At 35.3% G+C, this 24,942-nt stretch overlaps 1 protein-coding gene across 1 annotated transcript in view; it reads left to right on the top strand.

Annotated features, from left to right (window-relative positions):
* Window positions 1-24,942, top strand: part of LOC130583047 (dystrophin-like) — a 382,130-nt gene that overhangs the window by 209,326 nt on the left and 147,862 nt on the right. Inside the window, exon 16 of the mRNA XM_057382115.1 lies at window positions 15,995-16,141. Coding sequence (XP_057238098.1) covers window positions 15,995-16,141 — 147 coding nt within the window. The remainder of the gene's footprint in view (window positions 1-15,994; window positions 16,142-24,942) is intronic.

Here is a 24,942-nt window from a genome sequence, read left to right as displayed (position 1 = left end):
CTAGAAGCACACCAATAGTCCCCATTCATCCCCTTGTAGCAACAGAGATGTGCACTGGAGATCAGTTCTAAATAGGTCAATAGAATCTATGCAAGAAATTATTACCTGGAAGATGTATTGAATAACTGGAATTTCCAATCAGCTACATATCAATAGCAGTGCCAGATCCACATTAAACCAGAGGTCAGATTGAAATGTGATGACTATTCTCTTCTTAAATTTTGCTAACAGAAAATTATGCTATGCACCAAATTAAGTTAGCAGAGCTCATGCTGTTCAGACTATAAAGTACAATATTACACATGCAGCATCTTCTGAGATATTTTTTTCATTCTCTTTCCTTACTGATAGACTTTCTACTGTGGGTATACTACTTCTTAATCTTCGTTTTAAAAACCTCAAAAATACTGAAGTGTTTCATATGCAGAATTTTAGACTACGAGCTATRATTTGATTARGTGTTGTCAAATTGTTTGTGCAATTAGAAGTTGACAGCATCCATTGGTTCATAGATGAATRGGAAACTCTTTGCCTGCAGTATAGGAGATGGAAATGTTAATATTTTCTTCAGACTATAACTAATTACTGTTACAAATGCTTCTCAAACTTTCCATTTCACACATATGTCATTCTGTGATAAGATCATACAATAGTTATTTATGATATGTTCCTAAACTACTTCAAAATGCATATATATTTTTCAGTTTAATTTGAAGCCAACAAAGGCTATAATGAATCTGGGTTAAGATATTCTATTTCCTTCAGTAAGTCTCCTAATAAGTTCTGTGCTGGACTCTGGGACTTTTAAAACTATTATATACAGAATAACCATTTCCTMCTAATGCATTTTCCAACTTTTCCAAATGCAAAGATTAGTCCCCAAGAGAATTAGGGATGATCTTTCTAAACAGCTTTTGTATTTGTAAAATATTTGTTGTTTAGAGATTGTTCGAAGATGCTATAAAAGGAGGAGATGGTCTAATGACGTACTAGAAGACTTTTAGGTTTTAAATATAAATATGGTCAATAAAACCAGAATTTACAAAATATCAACTCTTCATCAACTGGTTTRCTGCTTTTATAAACTAAAGCAACATTAAAGTACATAAGAGCATAACAAACTCTGTTTTAAAATATACCAAAACTGTACTGAAATTCACTGGAACACATTGACATCCCACAGACGACGGGATGACATCTCACCTTGTGATATATAATATTCCTGTGAATTTAAAACTTTGTGGAGCTTTCTATAATGAAAGAAATAGCTGAAGTTTGTTCAGTTTGTTAATGGGTCAGCTTTCAAGTTGTTGTTGTTGTATATCAAAGACACTTCAGCTAACCACATTACCAAATTGGTGACAGCGTGGTGTGTTGTTTTTACCTTTTTTTWAAAATGTGTTTTTATGCCACAGAGAATTTAGTTAGCTTGTTTGCTTGTCACTGCTGAGGGCAAGTTTAATTTGCTAAGGTTTGTTTTTAAATCTGAAATTGAGTTAAAAACCATGAACTGTTTCATCATGTAGTTTACCAGCTGATTTTAGCTCTGTTATGCTTCCGAGCTTGTAGGAGATGAAAGTTACTCAGTTGTGTCCTGTGGTCTCTTAATCTCATTTTAACAGCATATGAATCAATTTATTTTCTCACACAAAAAGAAAAATATATTCACAAGCAGTTATTTAATATATAATAATCATGTGTTTTTTTACTGATACAAATTTAATCTGAAAGTCTAATCTGCCTTATGTTGTTTTTATGTAATCATTCAGATAAGATTGGAGAGTTTGTTATGGCAATAACTGTGGCAAKAGCCTATATCTAAGTCCATTTTAAATATCTGAAGCACAAAAACATTCCCTCTGCTGACTTCTTTTGCAAGAAGTTACACATTTTTTATCTCATGTTTAGATAAAAAAATCCAAGGTCCACCATGTCTATAGTGTATTTTTTACATAGGTTACATAGGTTTTTCATCTATATGGACCTAACTGCTTTAAGGGAGAACCCAAAATCTTTTTTTTTATGTAGGAATAATAAGAATGCTGATGAGCAGGTAGAGAAGTGAAACTTTGGTCTTTTAAAATTAAGACTGCTCCTTGCTGTAGTACTTATTGGGAAACAATAGCATAATTGTGATACAGGAAAAAAAATGGCATTTCTCTGCTAACAAAGAGGAAACAAAAACGAGTATTCTTTAATTAACTTTCTGAGGAATCACGACAACTAGTGTGAGAAAAAGCTTCTTGTGGAACATTTTTTTCAAAAGAAGAAGAACCTGGAAAAGAGCTGCACCTAATTTAAGCCAATTCATATCTGATTTTTATTAAATGTATTAAAAATTAATAATTGAACATATTAACTATTTTCTCTTTGATTAAGGACTTTTGGGCTAAAAAATGCTGATAAGTTTTCTCTGACAACTAGTGCAGGAAAATTCTTGAACTCTAAAGGAGAAAAAAATGTGACCAGTAAAAGTGGAAATCTTTTCTACCTCCAACCCAGTTTGGTAGAAGATGCTATTATTAGATCAACAGATTTCATTTAGAGCCRAATTTTTCCTTGTATGAACTCACCCTGCTGATTTCAGTGGGAGTTCAACATGCACATCTGCAGGCAGAATTTGACTTTTTAAGTATTGGCAATCTCTGATCTTGGTTTCTGATAGCCTGCTGGGAGAACTGACTAATACRTGTATAAAGACTTGTCTGTCGTTTTATGCCTCTGAAGTTCAGAATTGAGGTCAGAGCAGAACATTTTTTAAGAGATTTCTCTTTATCAGTTTATCAGAGGGAAGAATGAGACTTGAGGTTTTAGAAGAAGAATTAAACATTAATTTTTAAGTACCTAAGTGGCATGGTTATAGCAGGGACTCTGACATTTAGTGTGGCTTTTTGTTTTAAATTGGCCATATAAATGCAGCATGCATAGATATYAGTCTGATGATGAAGTATTAACATTCCAAGACATGACATTAAATCAAAGATGCTCTTGAACTGTTTTGGTTCTGTTCAAAAGCCTTCTTTTTCTCATGAGCTGGAAATGTAAATATTTAGCCAAGGGGAAAAAAACATGCAATGCAAGTAACACATTTCTTCTTACTRTGGGACCATTTTATTCAGGCTTTGCTAAATGTGTATGGCACAGAGAGGTGTGTGGCTAAAGGGAACAAAAATACATCTAAGGGGTATTTATAATAGAACTCTGATCTGCTAAATATGGTCTGCTGTGGAAACATTCCCACATAAAGAAAAGGACGTACCAGAAATTCATATATAACCTGAGATGTGGACATTCACTGAGATTAGAGGAGGGAAAAAGGAAGAGTACCAGAAATGAATTTTAATGTTGTTTGTTTCTGTGATGAGGCAATTTTTTTTCCATGAAGAGCAATCTGTCAGTATTGTGTTTCTAGCAAAATCTTTTCTTAAAACATTGACAAAATAAATTCCTGGGAACTATCACTTGTGTAGATTCTGTAATGATATTGTTTCTATGACATGGGCAAATCAATGAGCAAAGTAAAATCAATTTATCAAGCTCCTGTGCTGGTACACAGTAATTGTCTAGGGACTGTTTGATGTAGGGAGTGCAGTGAATGTTGATTGCCTGCAATGTTTATCAGGGACCCAGTGAGTTACACATTTCTCATCTTCATCTTTATAAATGTAAAGCCTAATAGAGTATTATTCCTCTTTTTTTGACCAAGGTTAACCCATAATAAAACTTTATAATTTCTACTTAGCACTTTTATAGTGCTTCTCATGTTCCAGATAGTATGAGTTAATCTTYTCCACTTCTTTCTGAGACTGCAGTAGAATTATTATCCCCAGTTTACAAATAGGATGGCTGAATAAGTGAAACTAATTTGTCCAGACAGCAATGCCACTCAAATTATTTTTACTCCCTTTATATTTTACCTGAAAATTGTTTTATTTTAGTTGGGTTCAGCTGTTCATTGGACTAAGAATGACAGTTTTCATCTGTCACAGCAGGAACCACTGTTGCCCGTTTGCCAAAGCCATGGCCTTGTCCCCCTCAAGACATGGCAGGGCAGCCACCCAGAAGGATTYCAGCCTGAATTCCTGGGAAGGTGGGCACTGCTCATGACAGCTTCCAGCCTGTGTCTGGTGCTGTTATAGAAACCCGAGACATGTTTWATTTTTTAAGTTTTATTTAACTGTCTCCTTTTCAGCACTTCACTTTAATGTTCTTCCTTAGCTTGAAAAGTAAATCGTTGTCGCTTGTGTTGATAAAATCTACTGGTTGATCTTTAAAGTTCCTTCTGGCCCAAGCYRTTCTATGGTTCTGTGATTCTGTGTTGACTTGRGGTTTCACCCATGCCCACTCCACACATCATACAGTGAAACGATGAAGATGGGAATTTCAATATTAATTTAAGAGTTGGAACACAGAGCTCTTAACAAGGCAGTTTGAACAGTCCATCTGATATTAGAAACTGGACGGACTGTAATAAGTTATTTTGGTCTTAAGCTCTATGAAAAACTTTGTCCCCCTTACTAGAGGTAGCAATTATTAACTTTATGAGGCTAAACATTATGTAATGCCTACAGGGTAAATTTAAAAACATGAGAGGAGAAAGCAAAGATTTCTTTTAAAATTAAAATAAAGATTTCTATATGCTTTTTGTTAGAAAAAAAAAAGAGTTTCTGAAGCTTCTTGTCTGAATAGTTTSATGTTGGTTGAGTGTCTGAATACAATCTGTGTTTTAGTAGTGTCTATGCTAAGATTTTGGATGCATCCATATTTTTMCTCCTGAGCTACAGGGCCCGCCTGCTGCTATCTGGAAGCTTGAGGTGTTTTGTAATGTTATGATGCAGCTGTTGCAATCTTTCTGGTTTAAAATGCCTTCATTTTTTGTCAGTGCACTGGTTTTAAAACCCAGGTGGAAAATACACCCCACTCAAAGTGCTTCCTTCCCTCTTGCCCTCCTCTCCATAAGAGGGAGACAAAAAGCAGAAATTCTGAGGTGAGAGAAGAGCAATTTACTTGAAAAACAGCAATTAAATTAGAAAAACTAACAGTAACAGCATTATTAATAATGAAAGTATACAACAGAGAGAGTGATTTAAATACAAAAAAGGATTTTTACTGACCAAAGCCCTGTGTGACCATGGATAAAAAAGGCAAAAAAAAAGTTTCCCAGACCCTCTATATGGAGCTCTTTTACCCCCACCCCAGCCAATGCCCCATGTTTCTTCACAGAAGTGGGGATCCTCTCTTCCACCCCTCAGCAATGATGTGGGGGGAATGGAATATGACCTGGCTCACCCATAAACCATCCTGTGCACAACCCCCATCCCAGCTCCTGACAGACCCTTCCCTGCTCTCTCATGACTACTGTGACAAAAACAGCTACAACTCTGTCCTGGCCAAAACTGGGACACTCAGTGAAATACTGTATTTGCCTTTAAAATACTGCTTCACAGTATTTTTGCCTTTAAAATACATACTGCTTCACAGCACAGTCGAGATTTTGTTTAGCATCTATTTTCTGAGGGCAGGGAGAGACACAATGAGTCACTGTCACCAGAAAGGGCTTTAGGTAATGAGCATGGGTTATTATTCAACCTCTGTTTGTATGTTTAATATTTAATATTTAATATTTATTTAATATTGTTTACAAGTTAACTAATAGCAATAGATAATGTGCTATTAATGGTTTAAAAACAATTTGACTGTGTCAACAACTTAAGCACATATACTTTTCAAGAGCTTTAACCTTTAATAATGCTGACTGAAACCATACTAAAGGACAAYTTTCCTTTACAAAGGTTCCTTTATGTTTGCCATGTCCTTGCTGTAGTAGATGTTAGACTTTCAGATTATGCTTTGGRATTCTTCAAATTACTTACAATTCCTAGGTGCTTCATCCCTTCTTGGTTGCGAGGTAACCAAGTAACTGACTTTGATTATATGGAAAAATTGGTGTGGAGCTGTTTATGACACTTCAGCAGTCATGGGCTCTGCTGTGACATGGGTAAAGTTGTTCTTGCAGAGTGAATTACAGGCTAAATTTGCTCATTTACTTTTCCCCCTCCGTGGAGAATGCAATTTTAGAATAAATGGCAAAACAGTAGCATAGGTTTTCTTTGTTCAGAGATCATAAAGCTGTGTATCACCTGTTGATTTAAAATAAATAAATAAATAGATCTAAATTTACAGTAACCAAGTGATCTGTGTTTCCTGATAAGTGCATCTATTTATTAGTGTGCTTCAGTTTATTAAATTAGACATCCTAATAAATAAATATTTTCTGCTAGATATAACATTGCTACAAATCATAGCTTTTTCCCTTGACACTTCAGAAAAGAAGAAAATTAATACCTGGCAGTAGTTCATTTTTCATTTCTTCTATTCAAATTTTAATARCCTTATTTTTAAAGAAATAGTGARTTAGTCTTCAAAATTGCAGGAAATWACTTTTGACAAATGTAATGTTTTAGTGAGTTAGAAATACAGAATTCAGAATGGGATAGAAYTTAAAGGGAATTTGATTTTCTTTCTCCCCTGATGTTTTTTGTTTGAACTATTTTTATCCCAGAAGAGGATTTATATTCTACTGTAGTGCACTCTTGCTTGGTCATTTCTGAGTTTATAAAAATATATAGGATGGAAAATTAAATCAGCTGAAATCCATTTTGTCTCAACACTGCCTGTCCCCAGGAGCACTACAATCAAATAAAAATACAGGGTGAGTTTAAAAGCAAGCTAAGTGTAGCATATTGAGCTAGTGTCTGACAAACCCAGGTTTCAATGAGATTTGAATCAGAATACAGYAAGCCCCTCAAAGAAGAAACTAATTTTGAATGAAAAGAATGGAGACTTAAACTGTCCTGGGACAGTTCAGCCTTGCATGGTTTTGACTATAAAATGAGAAGAAATGCTCTGCCCRTGAATACTTCTCCACTTGTACACTGAGCTGAGGAAGGGAATCAGTGCTGGGAACCTGCTGTGCCCCAGGTATAGGGCAGCTCCTCACCTTGCTGTGCAAATGGATCCTGCTCTGATTTAGCTGCAGCTGCTGCTTCTGTAAAACCTTCCCTCAACAGAAATTCATCTGACACAGGAGAACTTTTCTCCCTAAGTCATCTCATATTTTCTTCACAGTGCCAGATGTTCTTTTCTGTCTGTTTCACTGGTTATGAGAATTGAGGTTTAACATAAGCCAGTGCTAGCGGGAGATTCTTCTATATGAGGGAATTCTTCAAGAAAATGTCAGGCTGGCATGAGGCCACAGCCTTGTATAAGTGCTGCTCAMAGACCAGGGAAACAGACTTTGTGGGCACAGTTTGCCTTTTCTTGAAATCTGCTCCATACTAAGTGTGAGAAATATCCACGGTGGAACGTGTAAGGGGATTGATCACGCTCATAATTCTGGTCAGTGCATTTTTATGGTGTGTTCCAGTCCCCTGTTTGTCTACAGGACCCCAGGGCTCTTCTCTGCAGGGCTGCTTTCTGGCCAGTTGGGTTTGAGTGTGGACATTTACCCAGGGTTCTTCCTCCCAGGACACAGGAGTTGGCATTTCTCCTTGCTGAACTTCTCGAGATCCCTCTCAGTGTAATTCTCCAGGGTGTCAAGGTCTGTGTGAATGACAGCACAACCATCTGGTGTATTAACTCTTCCTCTGCTTTTGCACCAACCAGCTTCAGCCAGGCTGTGATTCTGTTTCTGCAGCAGCACTACCACCTCTGGTTTTAGGAGTTCTGGATTGATTGGTTGAACTTGATTTGTTATTTCCTTGTAGGGAAAATCAGAGTTGCTAGTATCTTTAAATGAAATKACATGCTATAATAATTGATTAAATCTTCCTAGGCTATAACCTGTCTACAAAATCATCAATAAATAAAGCTGTACTAGCCACCCACAAAACCAGGAAATTAAGGACAAAGCAATTATCTAATGATTCAAAAGTCTTTGCTACTTAGGTTTTGTTTTTTGGGTTTTTTTTTTTATTATTATTATTTTTACAGCATATTTTTCAGGATAGTTTCATTTTGTGAAGTTGAAAACATTTTTTAGTGCATGCCTTTGCAGTGATTTTCAGTAGACATTCAAAATTATTTAGAAATTTATACATTTAAACACTAATAACAGTAAGAAATTTGTTCTTGCATTCAGTTTTTGTACAYGTCTAAGCTTGTATGATCTGGGAAAGTTTATTAAGAAGTGCAAAACACTTAATTTCTAAATATAGCGGCTACAATGTTTAGTCCTGTATGAAATCGTGCTATGAACTGTCTAAACATTAAATACCATTGCTGGAAAATTAGAGATGATTCCTTCGGTTTAGGCTTGTAAAAATGAACATTTGTAAAGGAGGATACCATCTACTGAGGTCTTGCATTTGCTGTCTCTGGGGGAAACTAACTTCAGGATCAATTTTAATTTCCMATGTTGTGCTCTAAGCACAAACATAGTGTTCAAATCAAAGGCTGGTGTTGCTATAATTGCCAGTCCATAAAATTCGAGAAATAAAAAGCCAGAGATTATGCCAAATTGCCTTTAACATCTTAGACAGGCACCGTGCCAGTTTCATCCATAACCAGATAGATAGAGACTCATTTCCAGAAGCTGGCATTGAACATTTAAATCATTTGATGCATTGCTGAAATGAACTTAAAGTCTCCTCYAGCTCTGGTTTGCAACAGAAGGGTACTGTGGTACGTGCCCTGKGAGATTCATGATCCCTCTGCCCATGAGGGTGGGAAACACTAATGAGCCTTGATTTTTACCAGTGTGTTCAGGGTGACTCAGGACAATGTAGCTGGGAAACAATATCACAGGATGGTGGTGGAGTAATTGCTCGTGCATGGTCCCTCTGAGATTTTTCTAAACCTGTTTACAAGCGCAAGTGTTGTTAAGGAACACCAAGGACAAAATAAAACAAAAAATGGATCCACTCCCAAGATATTTTTTACTGCACAAATGTTTCAGACAAGTAGAAGCCAATAAAAATGGAGAATGTATTTTAAATCATAATTGAAACTCTTCATAGCTTGTTTTAAGTTTCTGATTGAACAATTGCATAGAAATTGCAAATAATTATTATATGTTTACTGAATACAGTTTTTAAGACAAAGCTAAATTCAATCTCAGCACTAGTGAGGTGTACATAAGGATATAGGACTTTTTATGTGCATGCTGTTATTTTCCYTTTGTCAGTGCGGTGAATGCTAAGYAACAATGATTTCATATTTTTAATACATCTGCATAATTGCTGTTTGTTCTGACAAGGCATTGTTGTGGACTACATCTAAACGTAYATGGTAGGTGTTGGCATCAGTAGGAATAAGTACAGTAAGCGTAAAAAAAGCAATTTCAATCATCCACCAGCATTTTTCAGTAGCAGACAATAAATGAAAAGCAGCCCTCATTTTAGTTTTTCTCTGTGCACGAGGAATAATCTGTTCTGGGATGTACTTCCTCTTCAGGATGTATTTTCCAAATGGCTCAAWGGGCTTTGGTCACACTTTTCCATGAACAACAGTGAACTGGAAGTTACAGGCACTTGGATTCAGTTTTGGTAGGATTCCTGAACTCTGTTTGCATTGTTAGTCAGCAGTGGCACATGAGGTTGAGGGGGAAGGGGGTTAAGAAGTGGAAAATGTGCATTGTAGAGTCAGTGTTCCTTCCTGAAATTTATTATGAAAACTCCATGAAGCTAGAAAAGCATATAATGTTGATTTCATATATATTAAAAATATAYACAATATATTTTACATGTGCAAGTTTATATATAAGTGCACATAAATATAGATGATAGATAAATATAAGTATCTWTTATTAGCATAAAACACATAATATTGATATTGAAATAAGCTTGTTTTATTTTTTACTCTTCTACTTGAGTGATTAGTGAATTTTCTTTCAGATTTTATGGAACTGATTTGTGAATCCTAAAAGGAAAAGCAAATCTTTTCACRGCATTGACAAAAACCATCCCTTTCTGGTGAATCTTTAAATAAAAATACCTAGATTTTAATTTTTTTTCCTCTCTTCTGAACATCAGGCAGCCTTCCAAAGCAGAAATCAGTCTGYGTTAGAGTTCCCTAAATAAAAGATAGGATAAAACCACCCACATGGCATGTGAAATGGGAAAGAAAAGACATCTGAAAAAAATGTAATCATCAAATGTTCATTAATAGAGTTGATATTCTGGAAAGAGGTGAGGGCTKTTAGGAATAGGATACCCAAAGCACAAACAAATGTAATGGAAAATATGCAGAAAAGGACTTGCAAATAATTTTGGGAGGCTTATCCTGCATCTTCTAAAATATGTTAGAAACAGATCTGTAATTACRGGCACTAGCCTAAAATCCTTTTGGAATTGAAGTTCCAGCACTAAAWCGAAAATACATAAGAAACTCCAAGAGAATAACCAGTAGGGAAAAAGGAAAAGATTTGGCTTGGTACTGAACACTGCAAGTTCAAAACATTGCTATCATAATAGGGATCATTATGAACTAAAGGTCAGCATCTCTGCAGGGAGAAAAATAACCCAAAAAATCCACTACAGCAGTGTTCAGCTTTCAGAAATAAAGCTGCACACAAATGAGGAAGGCTGCCAAAAAGGAACTGAAAAGACAAAGTGTGTGAAGGCAGCGTGGAGACACTGCACTGCATCCTGGGAACCAATCCATAGCGTCAAAATGGATTCAGAAAGACCTGGAAAAGATGGGTGGCTAAAGAAAATAGTAAAAAAAAAAACCTATTTGAAGCAAAAATACAAAGAACAAATTGTCATTGTTAAGATTGTTAAATCACCAGAATCACAAAGCTGTTTGGTCAAGTGCTCTAATGGGAGTGTAAAATAGCTGTATCTATTAAGAGCATTTTCTTATTGAAAATCAGAGGGATTTAATGAGGGATGATGGAGGACACACATGGAGATAATTTTCAAATAAAACTTGTAGTCAGGCCTGTGGGCCTACAGACTAAGAAATCTGGTAAAAGATGCTCTGTAGAAGAGAAAACAGTTTTGCAAAAGTAGGTGTGCCTTGTATCTCCGAGTGTGCCTTTAAGGAAACATGAGCATGCTGTTTCAGGAGATACAGGCCATTTGCCATTCCTCAAGGATTTTAAGGAAGTCTTCCAGAAAAGAAACCAAGCTCCAGTGAGACAACAGAGAAGGTCTTCAAGTGGWTAAATAACCACTTATTTTGTAATTTCCTGTAAAAGACAGAAAGCAAAAAGCACAGGTCAGTTTTCCCAAAGAGGAAGACATTGAGCTCCRCAAGATCTACTCTGTCCAGCATTTACATAAACGAGCTGGAAAGGAAAAATCATGAATGCAGTGGCACATCTTGATGACACAAACCTATTCAAAGTATTTAAGGTGAGGACAGATTGCAAAGAGCTGGGGAAAACCTTCACAGTGCTGATTGCCAGCAAAGTGTTGGCAGATGAAATCAAATGCTGATAAATCTCAAGCAAAATGTAGAAAAAGCTATCCCAGCAAGCCCTTTAGGCCTTTGAAACATTCCTTTCACACTCATGAAAGAGGTCTTGGAATCATAACAGAAGTCTCTGAAAACATCACATCAACACTCAGAACTGTTCATAAAATGCTAGGAATTACTGAAAATTACTGAAAAAGCAGAAATATCATGGTGCCACAGTGTAAGTCCCTGTCATATGTATATCATGTAGATCGTAGAAAGTGTTTGGCATCCCCAACGTGAAAAATGTGATAACAGASTAGGTGAAAGGTRTGCAAGGACAGAATAAATGGTGTTKGGGTGGGGTGTGTCTTGTTTATCATGTCAGGTAGCTGTCTGCACGTGAGTTAKTTGCCCAGACTCCTGTACAACCAATAAAAATCTGCTCATTTCTGTTGCTGCAATTCAGAATGTGATTCGTGCCATCCTATAGTAAAACCTTACATTATGCTCAACTCCTGGTTTTGATTAGCTATGGAAAAGGGACCGTGTAAATATTAAGGCAACTTGTTCATATGTAAATACTTTATAGATACCAATGTTTAATCAGATATTTCTCAGTCTTTGCATCTTAAACATAAAGAAGGAAAAAATATGATGTAGGGTTTGTGTATCCTGCTGCTGCACAAAGTTCTCTAGTAGTGTTGATCTCTTAGGAACTAACAATCAGGGAAGGTCACAAGTGGGTGTCTAGAAACGGGTTTAAAAAGCCCAGAAACTCTAACCAAAATGTTGAGCTTACYATAGGATATTTTGAACCATAAAAAGCCTATGTTAGTCCAAAAATCAAATATGTCWTTTCTTGGAAAAGATTCCATCAAGATCTGTTTGACCTAAAAATCCAGCTTGCTGCTCTGTAATCTCTGAGACTCGAATTGCTGAGCTGGAAGAGAACAAGGGACAGGGAAGCTGATGCCTTCCCTTACTGTCTTCTTTAACCAATTTTATTGGCTGMTATCAGACAAGGGACTGGGCAAGATGAGCTTTTCATCTGACTGATTATGGCCACTGTGTGTCCTCCAGACTTTTAATATTTGTCTGGTTATGKTTTCTCTGTGGTTTGTGTCTTCTGGAATCCTTGCTCATTTTACAAGGCATTTTGAAATATTTTCTAACAAGACTGTACGGATCATTTAAAATCCAATCTACCACCTACAGTATCACCAACCACCRAAATTTTTTCTTGCATAAGGCCAGTTATAATGAAGTTAATTTGGGGCTTGTTGTCCTATTGCTGTTCATACTGTGAACTCATTTGCACTCTGAGCAATTTAATGGGTACATCTCCTTGTGGTACTAATACACTACTACTCACCATGTGTGTTTGTTTTTAATTACCAGCAATATATTTTTTTTTTTAATATAAACCTCTTATATGTATTGGGGTCTTAATGCAGAAGGAAAAAAAAAAACCAGAAAATAAAAAGTCTTGTACTATACAAAATTATTATTAAAAATATAAATATTTCTGTAACACATTTCCAGTAAAAAATCTAAAGTTCTGATTCTACAGTCGCTTAGCTCTAGAATTATGGATGCTGACTGATGGACTGGTTGTCYGTGATAAACTATTGCTTAAAGAAGGCATACAGTTTCTGATTTCTTAGTAATATGAAGTCACATTCCAAATCTTTCTGTAGTTATTTTTCTCTTTTCTGTCTACAGTTTTTTTAATTGTAAGCTTACTGACATTAATTAGATAGCTGCTCATTGAGTAGCATTCCTTTTTTTTGTTCTTGCTGTTTATCATGTTTGGATATGTCCAATAAAAACACTTGCAAAAAAATCAGGCTTAGTGGTAATAGAATACAGAATATTGAATTTAGAGGCAAAAGCCATAGTATCACACTGCAAAAATCATTATCCTTGCAGCACAAAAAAATTAATTAAGACATCGACTGAAGAGAAGGCAGAAGATGAGGTTTTTTCTTTACTTCCAAATCTRTTTCTGTGATTTCATTTGGGTTACTTCTGTGCTGTAGCCTTTCTGGTCTGTAAAATAATTTACAGGCAAGAAACATTCTGACTAATTATGAAGGATTTTCTATTCACCTTAATTTAGGTACAGTGGCTGTATAGTTTACCTATGTTGTGTCAATATTCAAGTGAGACCCGTACTTTAAWGTCCATAATGCAGATGCAAATAATTGGTCTGAAATCAGCCAGGTACTTTAATATAGGTTTAAAAACAAGTGCCTGATAAGGCCCATGTGCTGTGCTTAAGCAGTGAAGTTTTTCAGTCAGAAACCTTATCCTAATCCCATACACATAATAGAAAATTAACTTGTTTTCATACAGAAACTATACTAAAGTGCGTTGTAATGTGGGAACTGATCTTTGCAACTCTTGATCTGCATTTATTCTATCCATGGGTTTTATTTTATACATTTATTTCTTTTGTGTATTTAATTTGTAATATAAATTACCTTTATTACATATTTTATATTATATGCAAATATRTGCACATGCATATTTATATTTTTATGCAAAGTGATCATTGGTGACAGCAGATGAGAGGTGTTCTCTCATTTTGGGAACAAAGCACCACTGGAGGAACTGAGTTGATCATCCCAAGTGCAAGCCACAGAGTCATGGCCAGGGACTTTGAGCCATGGAAATAGCAGATCACAAAAAAAAAAAAAAAAAAAAAAAAAAAAAAAAAAAAAAAAAAAAAAAAAAAAAAAAAAAAAAGCAGTAAAACAACTATTTTTAAATGAAGTGTTCAAACAGTGGTGTATATATTTCTTCAGCCTTTGAGGCCTTTATTTTACAACAACAAATGTCTACTTTCAAAGCCTGTTGTTTGTGCTCTGAACTCAATTGCTAGCTAAAAAGTTCAGGGTAAGCACRTTTATAACTCTCTGGGGTAAAACCAAACGTGAGCTCTCTTCCTTTYCTTTGTATTTCAGACCTTTCTCAGCACTAAGCTGTAAATCAGTTCCCTCCAGYAGTGTCAGTTCTACTCCAGTGGTACAAAATTGGTGAAATGGGGAAKTCAGCTGTTGTGTGAACTCGATATATGCATCTTCTCTCACATTGTGGCATTTGTGTATTTCTCTGTGCTTCCTTTACAAAACACAGGTCCCTTCTGATGGTTTATTTTACAGATTGATCATTAGAGTCATTCACTGTTCGAGTGCCACTTCAGGCAGTCTAACWCCTTATGTTGCAGGGTAATTTAACRTAATTGATGGRAGCCAAGYCTGGTTTTAAAAGACAATTGAGAAACAATTTTTCAATGATGTTTGCCTTTAGTTCTCTTCATAGCATTCTAATGCCTATGAACATCTTCATATTATTTGCTCTTAAGGTTCACTGAGATCCTGAATGGGTTTTTTTTTTAGCCTTATTTCGCACCACGTGTTGATGCAAAGATTACTAGCAATAATTTCGGGTTATTTGATGTTCTAAAATGAGATGCAGACCACATGTGGTTTGTATTAAAAAGGCTGAGAGAAAGGAGCTAGAGAAAAAAATAATACAGCAACTAAATTATTYTGCCTTTGTGTGCAGACATCATATGGCAATAAAACATGCTCCTGAGAATGACAGACCTGGTCCCTTAGAAATGACTCAWTGTTACATTTTGACATATTTTATCACATTAAAGATTCATAAATGTCTCCTTAGAAAAGATAGATATGGAGCAGTGGAAGATCTGCATAGAGATTCCTCTCTCTGATAAAGTCATGGTGCCATGAATTTATCTGAATGTATCCAGATGCATCATGGAAACATCCTCATCAGGTTGTTGATTTCAAAAATGAGAGATTTGTAACTAGCAATTTCTGATTTTCACATACATTACTGAAATTATTAGCTAGACTTCCTGTATGCATAGTTTTAATTATCTTAAAAGACACATTTTTTTTTATTTTTCCTTTAAATATGAGTCATGTAAGCTGGTTTAGGATGCATAGCAATTTTTTTTATCTTTCTCTCTCTCTCTCTCTCTCTCTCTCTCTCTCTCTCTCTCTCTCTCTTTTTTTTTTTTTTTTTTTTTTTTTTTTTTTTTTTTTTTTTTTTTTTTTTTTTTCTGGCTTCCCATTATTAACCTTTGTATTATTTATTTGGTATGAAGGTTCCAAATTCATAGCACCTTCTGAGATGCTGGGCCTTACACTTGAAAGTCCACATGAAGTTAAATAAGCAGACTGATAACTGAATCATGACCATATGCTCTTTCCTTTCAGATTGGCATGTAATATCTTCATTTTACCAATCAGCTGGTAATGGAGCCAATAGTTTTTGAAGTTATTGCTTATATGTATTATATTTATATTTATATTTATATTTATATTTATATTTATATTTATATTTATATTTATATTTATATTTATATTTATATTTATATTTATATTATTTATATTTGTATTAATTATACTTATATTTTATATATTTATATAATTTTATATACTGTCTATATTTATATTTATATTTATTTATATTTATATTTATTTATATTTATATTTATTTATATTTATTTTGATTTTGATTTTTATACTTATTTCTATATTTATTTTATTTCACACAGGTTTATCGAGCAGAGCTTGTTCCCCTTAAAGAAAAGGTGCATCACGTCAATGAGCTCGCTCACCGCTTYGCTCCTGCTGATATTCAACTCTCCCAGTACAACCTCAGCTGTGTGGAAGAYCTGAACACAAGGTGGAAGGTGCTACAGGTATATATTTCACATTACTTTTTCCTTTATATTGCATTTAAGTAAATTTTTCTATTTCTCTGTGCTTTGTTCCCTGTAGGATAGCACCAAAGGCATGAAAGGTGAGAAAACCCAAGAAATTGTTCTGTTGTTATCATTCATAAATGCATTAGACAGAGGCCCAAGCTGATATTGCAGATGGTTTAAAAATATAAAGGGCAAGCCACCTGTTTTGTAGACATTTCAAAGATAATATGTTCTTTTCCACAGAGCTCGGGAAACATTGTGAACAATTCACTTTTCACCGTAAATTATTGCTTTGATTTAACAAACCCAGATATTTGGAAAACAAATTTTTTCATCTTCTCTAAAGAAACTTGGAGACAGTATGTCAGGATGAGATGTTATTGCTGATAGAACAGATAGTTAATTGAAATATTATTGTTTACTGTCTTTTGTCATATTTACTTAAATGTCATCTGGAAGATACAGAGTAAGGTGAAAGCACTACAGTAAATTTTTAAACACATCCTSAGGGGAAAAGACATAAGTAACTTTGAAGGATTATCATATACTAAAGGCCAAGTTGTGACCCTTGGAAARAGGAAAGACACATCATCTGTTTCTATAATGAAATTTTTCTACTTAAAAGAGAGCAGAGTTTGAAATGCATTGAGAGGCAGAGCTCCTTCTTGTTAGAGTGAATGAAATAACATAACTAACTAAAATAAAATAGTTCATTTGGAACAAATGTACAGATATTTAGGCCAACTATTCTACATGTAAGATCTGCTGGGCGCTCACACCTGAATGGTACTTTTTAAAGWAATATGTATTTTTCAATCTTAGGGTTAGATCATCTTACTTATGTATGACCAGCACTTCAGTTAGGCATGATACCCTTAACAGAAAACTGAAATTTTGGCCACACAATGGGAGAAGGAAATATGAAAATTGTTTTTGTTTCACACAAAACCATTCTCATAGGCTTCTCTTAATTCTTATTTTTTAAAAGTAATTCTTTCTGTTTTCTTATTCTTCTCTCTTTCCTCATCTTGTTTCCCGTATTTCTGCTTGGATTTTTTTCTATACTCCCCTTTTTCTCTTCTTGGTTTACTTCACTTTTTTCCCCTCCTCAAAAGTTAGATCTCTCTCCTTGCCATATTCTTAATGGGGGAAATATTTCTTATCCATGTATCCCATTTCCTAGAAAATATCACTGCAGGAAAGTGATAAAACAGAGACTTCTGTACTATTGTTTGCCAGGAAGACACCCATCCTTGTTTATGTGTGGGAAAAGTTCATAAAGACATAAAATTTATCACATCTGAAACACCAGAGAATTCTAGTGTTATGAAAAAGCTGAAGAGCATTTTGTAAAGGAGGTAATCATGTCTCATTTGTTGCTTTATTAACRCTGGGAACTCACTCATAAGATTGGAGGAGGAAATTTATATTTTAAACCAAATTTTACATATATTTAATATTATATTCATTTTATAAGCATAAGAACAAGGCCAACCATAGTCAGTCATTTGTGRTGTTGCACAGAGGTTCTACAGGGAGATTAATGCTGTTAGTGAATAGAATCAAATATTCTTGCAGAATTTTCCCAGAACTTCATTTCTATTTATGCAGTATGGCATGTTTGTCATTAATTTACCTGGTTTGTATTCAATTTTAGTGAATATACTCTGGAGTCTTACTGGAACAAAAATGTATAGAAAGCACTCAGCCACTCACAGGCTCAACCAGTCGTGGTTTTGAAGTGTTGTCTGGAGTRCATTTCATTAATGAAAGCTGATGCACTCAGCTCACTCACTGAAAACTGTTCCATCTTCTGTGGAGTTTGAGTTTTGTAAAAATRATTAGCTTCATGCCTTTAACAGAGTCGTTTTGAGGAAAATATGCTGTTTATTTTTTACATTTTCCTTAAACATGGAAGGAGATTAAATATTTCCAAGGAGCTACTTGTTATGAATTTCACAAGAAACCCTCATGTGTTCTTCAARCAGTGAATACAGGGAACTCATCCCAGGGTAAAATATGCCTTGCAATCTCTTGCTTACTTCCAATTGACATTTAGGGACCCAGGAACCCCAGATTGCTGGGATTTGTAYCCATTTCACTTTGGTCAGAGTTCTGGTTGGTGTAATGCTGGTCAAAGGGCAAAGCCTCTGACATGTAAAAGAATTTACAAGTACCCCATGATGGTAACCTTCAGTTACCAAAAAAGATTTTTTTATTTGTTTAAATCAAATTATGTTTGCTTTTATTCAGAATAGTACCTTTAATAAGGTGAAAAATATAGTCAGAAGCCTTTCATCAAAAAAATGTGTCTATTAAGGTGTTTTGTTAGAATATTTATGTTCTAGTGCTTTTACTTTTGGAAGCTGGTCGTTTGTGAGTGGTTGTCACTGAGCACATCAAAAACCTAGAGCTAAACCAGCCCAAACTCTTTCCCAACCTAAACTTGTCTATAATTCTATGATTTTTATATATGACTGTGGAGAAGCATAAACCCTAATTTCATTCCTAACTCCTCAGCTCATCTTGCCCCAGTAGCAAAGATTCTGCAGGGTGTGGGGATTTGAGGATTGTTTAGGTAGAAAAAACACGCTGCCTCTCATTAGAAGGTCCATCCTCAGCTATTATTCTGCTCCCTCAAACATCACTCTCTGCTTGCAGGAGGCTCTCAGTACCCCTGCAGGCAGATATCTGAAGTCATATCCACATTTTATTTGTATTCTGCTGAGGACAGGCTCTTTGCTCAGCTGCATAATGCACACTACTGTAATAAGTATCACTGCAATGAATTATTTCAAAAACCAGCTTCTTCTGTGTGCTTCACAAATATTAGCTGATTCTTTCCATCTGTGGAGAAAAATGTGAATGACTCTTACCATCTGTATTTCCAGAGGTACTAATACGGAGAGTATAAAAGCCAAAAAGAAAATCCCTTCTTTGCTGAAATCAGTGTGAAATTGTCACTGTGCATCAAAGTCCTGCTGGCCAGTGAATATCTAAAGAGCTGAGTCACAGCATTCTGGACAGCAGCCCTCAGCTCACACCTTGCTTTTTATAGGGGCTGGACACCAGGACAAGCAGGTTGCAGCAAAATATGAGCTGAAATCAGCAGTGACCTATGTAGTAGGTTTTAGGTTGGGTTTGTTTTTGGTTTTTTTGGGTTTTTTTTTTTTTGTTTGTTTGTTTTTATTATTATTTTACTTTACCTTCTGTCTTCAATGCCTCCTCCAAGAAAGATATCTTACAAAATAAAGAAATGACAACAAAAATACCTATGTAAAAGAAATATTGTTTTCAGGTCTCTTGCAACTGAATTTAACTACGTTTACTAGATTCTAAGGTCCTTTTTTTAATTGTAGGTAGTAATGGTTTCAGGAAGCAAACTTCATGTCTAAACCATGGAATTAAAACTTGAGTGTGATGAAGGATAGCCTCTCATATCATTTTTCCTAAAGATAAAAAAAAACCTCTCTTGCTTTACAATTCAGTTGTCCAATAGGTACTGAATATGATCCTCATACAGGAAAGCTTTAGTCATACACTTAAATGGAATATTTGCCTTAAATTTTTCTACATCTTAAATTGCAAGTTAWTCATTATATATATAAATTATWGTTTTTTATTACTAAACAGTGAATKTCAGCTGGGGTTAGTTGATAGATKGACAGAGGATGCTACAGTAGCAAGWAAGATGTTTCTTCCTCTGTATGAGGCAGAGAATGCYATGTCTAAATGAATAAACATTATAAAAGGCAGTTCAATTTTTRTATTTGAGCATTATTACCTTTCTGTTTCCTTAGCAACTTCTCTTTCCATTGTAATAKTTCTTTAATTTTAGTAATTAATCTTTTCTACTTCTTTGTTTTTTCCTCTTTTTAAACCATATTTTGACATTTGTCATCAGTTAGTAGCTGACAAAAATGGGAGACAACTTTTCTATGTATATGGACCCAAAATTCTAGCTCAGCTACAATTATAGTAATTAAGGCACTGCTAAATTCATGGTGCTTTTCAACCTTGAAATTTGAAATTATTTGTACTTGCAGACTTCATCTTTCCAGCAGAGGGAGATTTTGATTCTTTTTGGAAGTTGAATTTTCCCATCAGACTACTTAGTTAAAATGTTGGTTTGTATATTCCATGAGAACAGGAACTTCTGCCAAAACCACAATTGTTACAGCTCTTTAATGGTCTCTTATTTGTTTAATTGCCTATGCCAGTTGGCCCTAAAAGTCATATACCAATGCATTTTTCTTCATTTCTCTTAGATTGAGTCTCAGATTTTCTCAATGTTTGTCTGCAAAATTATGCAYTTAGAATTGATCTTGGAGCCATTGATTCTTTAGAGATCCTGTTTATTTATTTCTGTAAGTTAGTGGAGAAAGCTGGCTATCAGGATTTGGATTCAATTCTTCTAATGAAATCTGTGTCAAAAATTGGAAAGATTCTTTCCTAAATGAGGGGAACACCTTCATTGTGGCATATTTAGGGCAGTCAGAGAAAGAAAGTGTGTAASTATAAACAGGAATGGTTATCATCCACAGACATGCCAGCAGGGAAACTAATAAAAGCTTATTACATTTATGATGTTGTGTGATGGATTTCACTTTGTTGGAAATTATAAATGCTTTAATCATTTTTTTTTTGCATAGGAGGTGCACTAATTCTGAGAGTTTTATCTTCTTTTGGATTCCTTTACTTTCAAATTTTGTCCTCTATGAAGATGTTTTGAAAACTATGCAGAGGAATAGCAATTTACTTTACTTTATATTCTTATTACAATATGCATATGTAGATTTCTTTCCATTTTTTTTTCTTTGTTTCTCATATATGAGTGTGAGGGCAGGGGATTATAAAAGCTGTTTATATGTAGAAAGAAAAGGACTTAAAATGTATCAAAAGTAAARAAAATATGTCACATGTGCAGCTTGAATTTAGCACTCTCTTGTACAACCTTTGCATATACAATATATTSTGTAAGATCTCCCATTTATCTATTTGATGGATAAATGATAGGAAAAGAATGGGCATATTAGTTGATATATGTAAGTCTCATTTCCTTATAAAGGGAGACTTGAACAATTTACTTCCACCTGTCAGCAGTTATAGATTGTGTTTGGCAGCACACATCCATATGACTCATACCAGACTATATTTAGGATACTGAGGAAAAAACAGAGGTTGTGRTACTGTTGAGAATATATTCACTGGAAACCAACATCCACTGGTTCTGTTGGGTTTTAGTCAAGCAGTTTGAGCTTAACACCCAGTTTGTAGCTCTTTAACTTATTTATCAACCACCATTGAATATGTTCTTTAGTGTTCATCATCTGTAACACCCGATCATCTCAAAATCATTAATTGAAATTATTTCTGTAAAAGTCCCTTTGACAAAGAGTGTGGAAGTGGCATTTGGAGAATTAAAGCTCTGAGTTTCAGTACTATAAAGAGGTGGAGGCTACAGGATTAAAAGATTTTACCTTTTGGATGCTAAAATTGCACAGATAGCTTCAGTTTTTTTCATGCACAAATTGAAAGAATTTCTTCAACACCTTGTTAGGTGTGTGACCTGATTCCAATCAGCTATGTTTAGGCTGCTCATTATGAAAAATGAGGGTTGTTTGAGGTAAGAATGTGTGAGGTGGAACAGCTGGGAAGTGCACAAAGTTAGCAGCAGTCAGACTAGCGGAAGCAAACAAGGACAAAACAAAAAAATGAACCTTGCAATTAGAAGCCAATCTCCAATCCTATTCCTTCCCAAAACATTACCGACTGTCAGAGCTCATGATTTGCGGGTTGGATTTTGCAAAAGCAATAGGAGAGGACAGGGCTGTGGAGGGTCGGGCAGGGCAGGACACGCTGTCAGAGCTGYCTGCCCACACCAGAAGGCTGATGGATCTTTGCAATTTGTGGTTCTGCTCCATATCCTGGGGGGGATGCACGCTGCTGACACCAATCGCCTGCYCATTCACGCCCGCCTTGCAGCAGATGGACAAAGTTTGCTTTGAATGTGGAACACGTTTGTGGCAGATAGAGCATTCACTGAATTTAAGAGCTGCCCAGTAAAGGCTCTCTAATGTGATTTTCAGAGGCTTGTAACTCAATGAAACCTTAATGAATACCCTCGGATTGAAAGCAATATAAAACCCCTTAGATTCCAAGTACCAGTGCCAAAGTATTGTTAAAGGTTTTTAGAGGGAGAATGTAAAACTGGCAAAACATATTTCTCTTTCTCCCCRTTTTCGCTAATCCCTTCTTCTGAAATGATGTGATTTTTTTTTTTTACAAGAAACTTCATCTGAAGTGATTAAAAGCCCAGGCTGAAGAAATAATACACACATTTCCAGTGCWGAAGGTTAATGTTAGCCTTTTATAYTTCTTTGTTGAGTCATTTTGTGYCTTTCTGACATATCAATTGTACATTATATCACTGCAGATATTTTTATGTCAGGCCATCTACTTTCAGGTTAGAGAAAGCTTTTGCAGTCTTTAAGCTAGGTAGTATTTTGTGCTATATTTTTTATATCTTCTTGCTTCAGTGAGACTTTAAGCTAAGTATTTTTTTTTTCTGTTTTAGAAGCACTGTTAATAATAGTGTTTAAAATACTGAAAATGTCAGTGTCATTAAGTGGTGACACGGATTTGAAACCAGCCTTTATGGAAGATTATGTGTGTCATTTAAAACATATTTTCACAAGGTGCTCTCTAAAGTTGCCATTGCAGTTTTCAACAYGGTTTGAGTCAAACTGGAGTTTGTATCCTTGTATAGAAAATGATGGGCAGTGTGGAAGTGATGTAATGGTATTTTCTGYAGAGGAAGGAACTTTCTAATTAAAATGGCTCAAATCCTGTAACATGTTGTGTGCACAAACTATAAAGTCCTTCCTGATTTGGATCCACCCAGCACAACACAGGCAGAAGGTGTTATTTCAAGATGCTTATCCTGCRGCTCATCTAAGCTGTTCAGTTCTTKTGCTTATTGTTAGTTTATAAAACACTAATACTGCAATAACCTTTAGAAATATRCCCCTTGGTTACAGAACAAACATAGTATAAATTACAGTTCTTGACCCAGAGCTTACAGTTTCAGGTTTTATTAATATTAATTTCTTATTTCTTTTGTACCTGGAAAAATCAACATCTAGTTCCCATTTGTCAAAATGAATTATTTAGGATATGCCATTTTTGGGGGGAGCTTCAAGTGTGGAGGTTGAAGGCTTGATTAGTCTTTCTTTTCTATTTTCTCAGGTGTTCAAAGTTGTTTCTCTATCGCAGCTCAGTTTTGTTTAAAATAAAATTAATTAGCTTTAATCAATCCAGAGGAATAATCCTCAGGCTACATTTGTAGACACCATATTCATTGTGTTGGATGTTTTCACTTCCATTCCTCTGATTTCTCTTACCAACCTCAGGTGTTTTGTGTCCTTTCCTTTCAATAGCCTCATTTATGACTCTTTCATCTGTAAAAACAATCAGTTCTGTCCTAATTAATTAGCTGACATTTAGCTGATGTTAGAGTGCTGTTTCAGTGCAGTGATTTTGGGGGTATTCAGAAGAAATAGAAGATCGTGTCTTTCATAAAACTGCTTTGTGCTTTTTGAATATCCAAGCATTATAGTTCCTTATCTCAAAACATCACATTTCAAATCCTGAGTTGATTTTGTCTGTACTTTTGCCAGCCAAATAACTAAGATAACTGAATTGGGTTTGCACATCAGTTGTCATAGCTACCTGCAATATATCCCTGAATCTGCCTGGGTTTACCTCTAATGAGAAAAAGGTTACATTTTTCTCATAAAGCCTCCACAATTTTATTCAGCTGTGAAGGACCTGTGAAATACTGTCAGACTGGTATGGTCTGTTACAAAAATCATGCAAGCTTCCTCTTTYCAAAAGTCAGGATCTAATTCTTTTTTCTTCACCACTGAATAGGAGGTCAGGTCCCTCAAATAAAGTTTCAGAAAGACAGAGGCAAACCCAGTTTTATGATCACCACTTTTCTGTCTCAACACCGTGCCCCCACATTGTTAGACTGTGCTCAGTTGCTCTCATGGCTGATGGGATAAGCCTGGGTTGTTTAACTCTGCCAGGTCATGCTGAGTATTTCAGCTTTGCCCGTGAAAATCTACATAATTTAAAAAAAAAAAAAAATTTAGACATCTTATGCATGATTTTCAGGGTTTTCAGGTGAGTATCCATATATGGATCAGAACTAAATTAATGAACTTTAGTTTAATCATAATGACATTGTGTAASTTTTAGTTCTATTGAAGTTTTTACTTTCATTTTACTGTTATTCTGGTGGTTATAAAGTGTCAAGATCTGTCTCATTCCCTAAAGAAGGGGGCTARAAAAACAACCTCTATTCCATGTAAATTTGTCTTAATAAGTATTTATCATTATATGAATGATATGAATCAGATAATTGTGTCTTTGTGATGTGAGCTGCACTCCAGCACTGGTCACAAACTATGATTCTTGTATTGCTCAGCATGCTCACTGAAAGCATGGTTACCTCTGATGTGGTAAAATCTGCTTCTGTTGGTCTGTGAACTGTTGCAGAAAACAAATCACAGACTCTTTAATTTGGCATTTAAATGCTGTTGTGTGGTGTTCAGTGGTGACACTGCCAAACGAGAGGCACCGCTGCAGAACTTCACACTGGTGTGTTGGAAATTCAGCCCCCATGGACTCTTGGCTTTGGCTTTGTCTGTTCTGCCATCCCTCCCAGCTGGACTCACTGCTATCCCTGCTCAGCTCAGATATCCTCATGTGACCCAGGAGCAACATTTGGG

Source organism: Malurus melanocephalus, unplaced genomic scaffold (assembly GCF_030028575.1).
Source record: "Malurus melanocephalus ecotype Western Australia unplaced genomic scaffold, MMel_1.1 scaffold_550, whole genome shotgun sequence".
In the NCBI taxonomy this organism is placed as follows: domain Eukaryota; kingdom Metazoa; phylum Chordata; class Aves; order Passeriformes; family Maluridae; genus Malurus; species Malurus melanocephalus.
This window is presented reverse-complemented; position numbering and strand designations above follow the sequence as displayed.